Source organism: Entelurus aequoreus, linkage group LG08 (genome assembly GCF_033978785.1).
Source record: "Entelurus aequoreus isolate RoL-2023_Sb linkage group LG08, RoL_Eaeq_v1.1, whole genome shotgun sequence".
Classification (NCBI taxonomy): domain Eukaryota; kingdom Metazoa; phylum Chordata; class Actinopteri; order Syngnathiformes; family Syngnathidae; genus Entelurus; species Entelurus aequoreus.
The window spans coordinates 44266976-44277063 of NC_084738.1; the positions used below are offsets into that span (position 1 = coordinate 44266976).

At 34.9% G+C, this 10088-nt stretch overlaps 1 protein-coding gene across 3 annotated transcripts in view; it reads left to right on the forward strand.

Moving 5' to 3' along the window:
• LOC133655912 (solute carrier family 45 member 4) overlaps positions 1-8792 on the forward strand; it is a 114150-nt gene extending 105358 nt beyond the window's left edge. For all 3 annotated transcript variants that reach the window (XM_062056542.1, XM_062056545.1, XM_062056543.1), the window contains one exon: positions 2845-8792. In XM_062056542.1, coding sequence (XP_061912526.1) covers positions 2845-3004 — 160 coding nt within the window. In that variant the 3' untranslated portion in view covers positions 3005-8792. The remainder of the gene's footprint in view (positions 1-2844) is intronic.
• The last annotated feature ends 1296 nt before the right edge of the window (positions 8793-10088 follow it).

A 10088-nucleotide genomic window follows, 5' to 3' on the forward strand; every position in this document is an offset into this window, starting at 1 on the left:
CATGCTTTTTACACATGTCATGTAGTTTACTATGTATGACCACAAAACAAATTCAACAAAATAATCATTGTTTTTCACCTTCATAAAAAGTTCAATCAATCAATCAATCAATGTTTATTTATATAGCCCTAAATCACAAGTGTCTCAAAGGGCTGCACAAGCCACAACGACATCCTCGGTACAGAGCCCACATACGGGCAAGGAAAAACTCACCCCAGTGGGACGTCTGTGAATGACTATGAGAAACCTTGGAGAGGACCGCATATGTGGGTAGTTGAAACATTTTGACATACCGTATTTTCCGGACTATAGAGCGCACCAGATGGCGTGGCTCGGTTGCTAGAGCGCCATGCCAGCAAAATGAGGGTTGCCCGGTTCGATCCCCAGCTTCCGCCATCATAGTCACGTCCGTTGTGTCCTTGAGCAAGACACTTCACCCTTGCTCCTAATGGCAGCTCCAGTTGTTAATGTGTATATGTGGAAATAGTGCACATATACAATATTTTCCCATATATTACCAGCACCGGACTATATGCTACAGATATATATACATATTTGCCAACCCTCCCGATTTTCCCGGGAGACTCCCGAATTTCAGTGCCCCTCCCGAAAATCTTCCGGGGCAACCATTCTCCCGTATTTCTCCCGATTTCCACCCGGACAACAATATTGGGGCGTGCCTTAAAGGCACTGCCTTTGGCGCCCTCTTCAACCTGACGTCACGTCCGCTTTTCCTCCATAAAAAAAAGCGTGCCGGCCCAGTCACATAATAGATGCGGCTTTTACACACACATAAGTGAATGCAAGGCATACTTGATCAAGAGCCATACAGGTCACACTGAGGGTGACCGTATAAACAACTTTAACACTGTTACAAATATGCGCCACACTGTGAACCCACACCAAACAAGAATGACAAACACATTTCGGGAGAACATCCGCACCGTAACACAACATAAACACAACAGAACAAATACCCAGAACCTCTTGCAGCACTAACTCTTCCGGGACGCTACAATATACACCCCCTGCTACCACCAAACCCCGCCCCCCCATCCCCGCCCACCTCAAACCCCACCCCCCACCCCCACCCCCCATTTCCGGAATTCGGAGGTCTCAAGGTTGGCAATTATGTATATATACGTTGTGAAATGAGTTATTAAGACAGAAAGATTTTGTAAATGTTTATTTACATACCTTAATTGTTTCCAAATGGTGTAACAAAGTAGTAAAATGACTGATCAAACAAAACAGAAGTCATCATCATGGACCCACTAGCTGCGGAAGCTCGCTCTCCAATCAGCTAAACAGACCCAATAACTCCACAGTGAAGTTTTGGTCAATTTACAAAACTGAAGCAATACAAACAGAATACCATTGTAAGTTAATATTACTAACAGAGACACTTGTAAACGTGTTAACAAAGTAGCTAACGCTAATGACGCTAGCTTGATTACATTACAATAGCACAAAAACACTCCTCCAGACATCACACATGGGATGGTTTAGTAGGTATAAATTGTTTTAGTTATACTGTAAAACTTACAAACGTTGCTTGGAGTGATGAATGAAGAATCCTAACGAGTAGTGCCGCTATGGACGCCTAGAAGACGAACTGCAATTGTACTTCCATTTGAAAGCACTCGTCTAAACAGAAGGGCAATGAAGCGCCGCAATAATTGCAGTGAGCGAACTCGTCCAAAAGATGGTGCCTTAGCACAAACCAAAACACAATATTGTGTATTTGCTTTGTTTGTTTTTTTTAAACTATTTGCATTTTGGCTGTCTGGGAAAAAAATCATAAATTCGCTGCACCGTTTTGTAAGCCGTAAGGGAAAAAAAGTAGCGACTTATAGTCCGGATTTTACGGTACATGCTTTTTTGCACCCAACATGGAGTTCACATTATATTTACATATTTTTACAAAGAAATTGTGTAAAAAAATAAATAAAATGTACAGTGTGTACTGTTTTGTCATAAACAACATCCCAAAACATTTGAATTTAAACACAAAATTTGGAGATACATACTTTTCACACATGACACACCTGGACCAATATATGAAGATGTTTTCAAATATATGCAATATAAAATAAAATATACACAAAAGTAAAAAATTCAGGACATACATGTTTCTTGCGCACAACATCTACTTAAAGTTATATTGAAATATATGTATATACATATATTTTCTAAAAATCATACTCAAGATACATTACATTACCACACCACAAGATAAATAAACCACAACATTTGAAGATACATGCTTTTTGCACATGACATGCGGGTTCTGATATTTCAACTTTTTCTTACCATGAAACAAAAGCCAAAAATCTTTCAATTTTTTTTCAATAGTACAAAACGGCAAAATTGTGGACGTATATTCTTTTTTTGTGCGAAGTTTTGATCATTTTCATGATCACATGGTAACATTATGATTGAAAGTAGGCGGGATCGACCAAAGCACCAAAACAGAAAACAAACAAAATAAAAAACTTTTTTTTTTCTTTTTTTTTAAGTAAAAAGATTGGACATAGGTGGTTTTTTCCCACAACATCTGCTTCACGTTATATTTACATATTTTATCGGAAAGAACACAAAAAATCTTAAATTAAAATGAAAAAACAAGCCATACGGTAGGTATATTTTTGTGGTTTACAATATCCCAAAATAAAAATAGAAATAAAACACAAAATTTGGAGATGTATGCTTTTCACACGACATGCATTTTCTTCTTTTTTTCCAATCATAACAAATTACAAAATTGCAGACATACATGTTTGTTTGTTTTTTTGCAAAATGTTGTTAACTTCCACGATCACATTATAACATTATGATTGACAGGGAGGCGGGATCGACCAAAGCATCAGAGAAACAGGCTTTAACGACTCCCGGCGGCAACAAAACGCCGCAGGAGAAACCGAGCTTCTTGAAGCTCAATAAGTCGGGAAAGGCCACCACGACCACCACTTCCTGTCACATGGAGAATGAATCAGCTCTGTGATAGGCCAACCATCATCATCATCCTCTTGCTGCAATGGCCTCTACCTGAATAGAATCCTTCCATTTCTCTCCGTCTTGGTCCAGACGTGAGTACTCGGCACGTCAAGAAAAATGGGATGGTCTCCATCATTCAGGAAACCTCAAGGGACTCGTCTCTCTCTCAAACACACACACACACACACACACACACACACACACACACACACACACACGCACACACACACACACACACACACACGCACACACGAACGTTACTGACAAACTTTGACTCCTCAAAGCTCTTTAAAAACGTTGTTCTTCCTCCAGTTGGACGCGTGCTGAATGCCACTTTGAAGCTTTAAGACTCTCCAGACTTTCACGCTTGAAAACAAAGAGCCCAAAGCCTGCTTGTGGGTGATGCAATTATAATGACAATATTAATAATAACACCGATTGAGCCCCAAAAAGGACTGCAAAGGACATCTTGTCATTCCAGGACAACAGAATGAAGCTGCCTGTATACAATGTGTTTTTTAAGTGAAATTCCAGAAGACATATACACACACATATATATAAATAACATATAGAGTAAACGGGGCATTATTATTATTATCCCAAATGATTTATTTGCATGATGTGAGATTTTATGACAAATGCTGCACGTTCGCGAAGCAGAGAGGAGAAGGCGCTGTCGACTTCCTCTCTTTTCTGCCTCTCCTTGTTAGCTTTTACAAAATGCTGATCGCACAATAGCTCATACTGAATGACTGCACATTAACTAGGGGAAAAACAACTATAAAGTTATTCATGAGTCTCTTAGGAGATTATTTGGAGGGCGTCTGTTGCTGGAACTCAACTGAAACAAAAAAAACAACAACAATATGCTTGCTGTATAAAATCAGATCCAGTAGATATTTTCTATTGGCAAAAGATGCAAATAATGCATTAAAAATCCCTAAAAATGCTGGTTTTTGATACCCTACATTGAACTCACAACATCCTGTCTTGTCTCTACTTGGTAAAAAATGTTAAGTGAATTGACTTGAGACAACCCCCTCTGCTGGAGTCATCGCCACAGTACTCTTTTTCTTCTCCTGCAGATAACGCCATCAAACCATTTTTCTCCTGCAGATAGAGCCATCAAACTGTTTTTTTCCCCCCTGTAGATTACGCCATCAAACCATTTTTTCCCCTCCTGCGGATAGCGCCATCAAAATATTTTTTTCTGACGCAGATAGCGCCATGAAACCATTTTCCCCCTGCAGATAGCGCCATCAAACTACTTATAGGTTACCATAAGAAAAGAAAAAAAAATCTTTACAATTTAAGTCATAGAACAGAACTCTGCGAATATGCGCTAGTGTAAATGTTGAACCGCCAATAGACAGACTCTACTGTTTGTATCTCCATTTCTTTTCAGTTTTAATCAGGCAAAACTAATTTTTTTTTTTTTTTTGCACGTCTCATGCAAAAACTGGTACCAACAAATTACAGTGTCTTTTTCTGCTTTTCTGATATTTTTTTGGTCAAAACCTGTCAAAAGTTTTTAGCAGGTTCTTACTCAATACCATTATTACAAAATGTTTCCAAACTTTGAAATTTAATATTGTTTGATTGGAAGATACTTGTTTTTGTTTAGTTTGGAGATACATGATTTTTCTGATTGATACATGCTATTGGGAAAAAAAATCCAAAACTTCCAACGTTCCTGCTAATATTTTTGTCTTATGTTTTTATCGGGAATAACACACACAAACAAAAACAATTTGGAGATACAGTACATGTCGTTTTACACCTGACGTGGTTTCCGATATATGAACATATTTTTATAGGAAAACTAAAAAAAATCGTAGTTTCTTCCTTAATTAAAAACTTTCATCATCTGTTTGTATTTTACATATTTTTATCGGGAAGAAAACACTTAAACAAAAAAATTGGAGAGACATGCCTTTTCGAACCTGACGTAGTTTTCGATATGTGATCGTGTTTTTATCGGAAAACCATAAAAAAATGTGTACTTTCTCCCTTGATCCAATACTTTGAAAGTCTGATTGTTTTATTTTGTTTGTGTCAAGTAGAACACATGCAAACAAAAACAATTTGGAGATACATGTCGTTTTACACCTGACATGGTTTCCAATACTGAACATGTTTTTATCGAAAAACTAAAAAAATATTCTAGTCTACCTGAATCAAAAACTTCCAGCGTCTGTTTAATGTGTTTTACATGTTTTTTTATCAGGAAGAAGACACATACACAAAAAAAATTAAAATACATGCTTTGTCACACCTGACAGAGTTTTACATATATAAACATGTTTTTTTTATCAGAAAACCTAACAAATTGTAGTTTCTCCCTCAATCAAAAACTTCCAACGTCTGGTTAATGCTGTATTTTAAATGTTTTTTATCAGGAAGAACACACACAAACAAACAAAAAATTGGCGATGCAGGCCTTTCACACCAGACGTGGTTTTCGATATGTGATCGTGTTTTTATCGGAAAACCAAAAACATTTTGTTTTAATGGTTGATTTGGTTGATGTTTTATTTTCCATTTTTTTTAATAGGAAAAATCACACAGACAAAAAGTATTTGGGTATACATGTCTTTGTATGAACTTTGTACTAATTATACTGTTAAATGTAAATGCAGGAATGCTTTTGGGAACGACGCTTATTGTTTTAAGTTTTTAAAAAAAACTGTAACTTGGCAGATTTATTCTTGGTTCTGCTGAAGTTGAAGTGGGCCAAATGTCGTCATCAAGAGATAAATTGTTGTTTGAATCAGAAGCCCTTGTGCTTGTTAGCATGTTAGCCTAGCATGTCGTGTCTTAAGGGAAAAGAGAGGTGTAGTTAAAGCAAATTAAATACTTTTTTTTTTGGACTTACAGACTCAAATTGGAGAAGTCCGACAACCAGTGAACGCAGCACGCACTCAGGAAAGTTGCGTGCTAAGTGGGGGTTTTTTTGTGCTGCGTTTTGCAACTTTTCTCCCGCTCTGAGGAAAGCAGAAGGGAGATAACAGATGACTCGGTTAAGTCTGAGTTTTTTTTTGTTTTTTAAACGAATGTCACAACAGCTGACGATGCTGGACGAACCAACTTAAACTTAGTAAAAGTTTGATGACGTCTTTTCTTAAGAGTGCATTAAGAAATGTTTGCTGGCTTGCTCTCTGTGAATGTTTCCACATTTATTTTTGAAAAAGGTTTATGTCTCCCTAAATGTAATTCTGTGACTGCAGGTTGTTTCAGCAGAGCAGCAAAATGTGCTCCTGCTGTGAAACTGAAGTGACAAAAGTTGGCAAAAAGAACCAAATAGTTGAAGTGTGATTGACACTTTCGTAACCACGAGGCTGATAAAAAATCCCTTCTTTGGTGGAGGTAATAGAATTTAAATGTAGTTATGTGTGCATGTAACATTTATGACATTTACTGTATATACACAACACCAAAATCTTGTAGTTCTTACCTTCTCTCTTGTACACGTGAGTATTTGGGCCGCTCTGAAAAGAACAATGTCAAATTAATTCGAATTACTCCTCATCTTTTTTTTATCTTGTAATATTTAAACTTTATTCTCCTGAAAATTACCACATTTTTGTTTAACTATAACAGCTTTATTCCTCTAAACTAAAACAACTTTTTTATCGTGATAGTTGACTATAATTTCCTGAAAATTACCACGTTTTTGTTTGAATATTATAACTGTAATCCGCTAGAATGAAACCACTTTTATGTCATAATATCTTATATTGTGACAAAAATCTCGCATGATAACTACTTTATTCTGGTAAAATGACAACTTTTTTTCCTTGTAATTTTACATCCATCCATCTATTTTCTACCGCTTGTCCCTCTCGGGGTCGCGGGGCTGCTGGAGCCTATCCCAGCTGCACTCGGGCGGAAGGTAGGGTACACCCTGGACAAGTCGCCACCTGATCGCAGGACAGATAGACATTGTACTTGTAATATTTCGACTTTATTATTTTTAAAAATCAGTAACATTTTACTTAGTTTTAACTTATGACATGATTCTCATATTACAACTATATTCTTGTGATACCGGATTATGACTAATATCGTGACTAAATTCTCATGACGTCATAATAAGGTTTTTTTCTCATAATATCACAACTTTATTATTGAAATATTATTATATATTATATTATACTATATTATATTAACATATTTTTTTATTATCATATTCTGACTTTATTCTTCTTATTCTAAATGTTATAACTTTATTTCCGTGACATTTTGACTATATTATCTTAAAATTACAAAACAAATGTACTCTATTCGTTGAAATTTTACTTTATTCTGTTAATTTTTTTTTTCTCATTATATTACAACTTAATTCTTGTGTAATAAAAAATATTACAACTTTTTTTTAAATAACATTACGACTTCCTTTCTAAAATTCTGAGGGTTTTTTTCTTGTAGTACTGTGACTTTATTGTCATATTACAACTTTATTCTTGTAATCTTACGACTTTGTTCTCTTGAAAAACAATTTTGTAAAATTATGACTTGTTTTATAATATTAAGATATTTTTTCCTCATGACATTATGACTTTATTCTTGGAAACAAAAACAATCAGAATAAGCTGACTTTATTTCCTATAACATTAATTTCTATGTAAAAATTAGAAAGAAAAAGGACTAAGTTTAACTGAATTTTTGCATTTCTATTATTATTTTTCTGTTATTTCTCTTATTTCTTTTTAGTGTGGCCCTAATACTTCTTGATGTTTGTGTCAACATATTTTTTGTTTTTTAAAGACGTGCTCAGTTTGAGTAAGTACCCTTTTTCTTTTTTAAAGTAGAAAGGACTAAAGCACTTTAAAGAGTAAGGCGCTGGTTTTTTGTGTTGCAAATGTGCAGGAGGTGGAGGAGGATGATGACACTCCTTGTTTACCAACTTGAGGGCCTTCTGTGTCATTTTATATGTTTTCCAAATGTATTTACCCTCAAAAGTTCCACACCTTTTGTCGGAATGTTCCGCCATGCTCGCATGGCATGCTTTTTTTTTAAACTTTGGTTTCCATCTTTAAGACAAAAACGTAATGAATGTTTGGTTGGGTGGCTGACATTGCACAAATCTTGCACATGAAAATGTAACAGAAAAAATAGCTATAGATATTTATTGTAAATTCTATGTAGCCTGCAAGAGAAATTATGTTACGAGGATGTTACAAGGATGTTACTCTGTGTGTGTGTGTGTGGGTGTGTGTGTGGGTGTGTGTGTGTGTGTGTGTGTGTGAAAGGTTTTTTTTGAAAAAATGTAAACCTGGTTTACACCTTGCGATGGAGTACTTAAAAGTTGTCATTCTTTTTGTGGGGATGTTATTACTTTTGATTAAATTTTTTGATGTTGGGCAGAGGCACCCATGTATGAGTGGCCATCGGTTGCCTAGGCAACACTGCCTGTGTGCCTCAGGTCAAGTGTGCAATGATGATGATCAATTAAGTATATATATACACACACACACACACACACACATATGAACTACCTAAAGAATGGGATGTTCTCTTTACGTCCTTATTATGCCTTCTGTCATTTAAAAATTGTTGTAAGTAAACTTTTAATTTCCTCTCTTCTTTTTGCTGCTATGGGAAAAAATGATTCTTTTTGTCAGTGGCTTTGTTTTCTATATAAAACCTGTGTATATAAATATATACACAAATATATATAAATATAAATATAGAACTTAATGTTGTGTAAATATGCTTGAGCCTTCATCGCATACAATAGATTGACTCTGGATGATGAAACACTGTATGAAATGCACCTTTTAAAAATGATTTAGACTAACAGCAGTGACTCTTGTTTTCTTTTCTGTCCCTTTTTTTAAAAATGTTTACAATATTCAAACACCAAAAGCAATAAAAAAAAAAAAAAGGAATGCACAAAAAAATGAAAGGTCCAACTTTATTTTTGTGGACTTTCTTTGTTTAAAAAAAAAGGAAAATTAGACACAAAAAAAACTGAAAATACTGATTTATTGGGATATTTAGTTGAGTAATTTTAGGAAACAATTAAATTTTTATAGTATTTTTCTCAGTATTTTGATGATCCAATTATTTGATTTAACAGCATAAATATAATAATACATATATAATCATATTGTATTATATTTAGATATTAAATTATGTAGGTTTATATGAAAACTTTTCATTGTATTGTTGCTATCCAGCACAAAACAAACATATTTTTGGGATTTATTTTTTAAAATAAAACATTTTGAACAATATTTAATTATCATGAATTTTACAACTTGTGCGTCATTAAGATAAGAAAAGAAAAAAAACAATACCAGACAAGAAAACGGTCACGACTCACGAGAGCGGTCACGTGATATTTGCATGTTTTACTTCTTTACTCGTGACGGCCAGACAAGGTTTGGGAAAACGTTGACGTTCACACCAGAAAGGAACCTGAAACTGATGTGTGCGCAAGTGATCATGTGACCTGCCTGCTGAGTGTGTAAAGTTACACTGCGTGAACTCTAATGACCTCAAACAAGGGCTCACGTATTGGATGCCATTCCTCTTGTGACACACTTGAACATTTTAGTGTATGCCTTTTTGTTCTGTTTCATATTTGGCTGCAAAGCAAGTTCCTATTTGTACTTGTAACTGTGACGGTACAAACACAACACTGCCCTCTAGTGGAACATGCTGAATAGTGTTTCCCCGCATAGCCCAATAAGAATTATTGAGACAGACCTAAATAGCCAAATGTAAAAGATCCATGTTAGTAATATGCCATATAATAATAATTAGTATTAGAATGTATATATATAATATATTGTAAAAGTTATGTTGATTAGATACAAATACATTCATATTAATATTTTTGTTCCAACCACAGTGCACAAAATATAGTTTTGTGTGGAAGAACAAGCCCTCCGACATAATTTAATTTTTCACTTCTTATACGTGTACTAGACAGGTGTATATATATATATATAAATATATATATATATATATATATACACAGTATATATATATATATATATATATGTATTAGGGGTGTGGGAAAAAATCGATTCGAATTTGAATCCTGATTCTCACGTTGTGCGATTCAGAATCGATTCTCATTT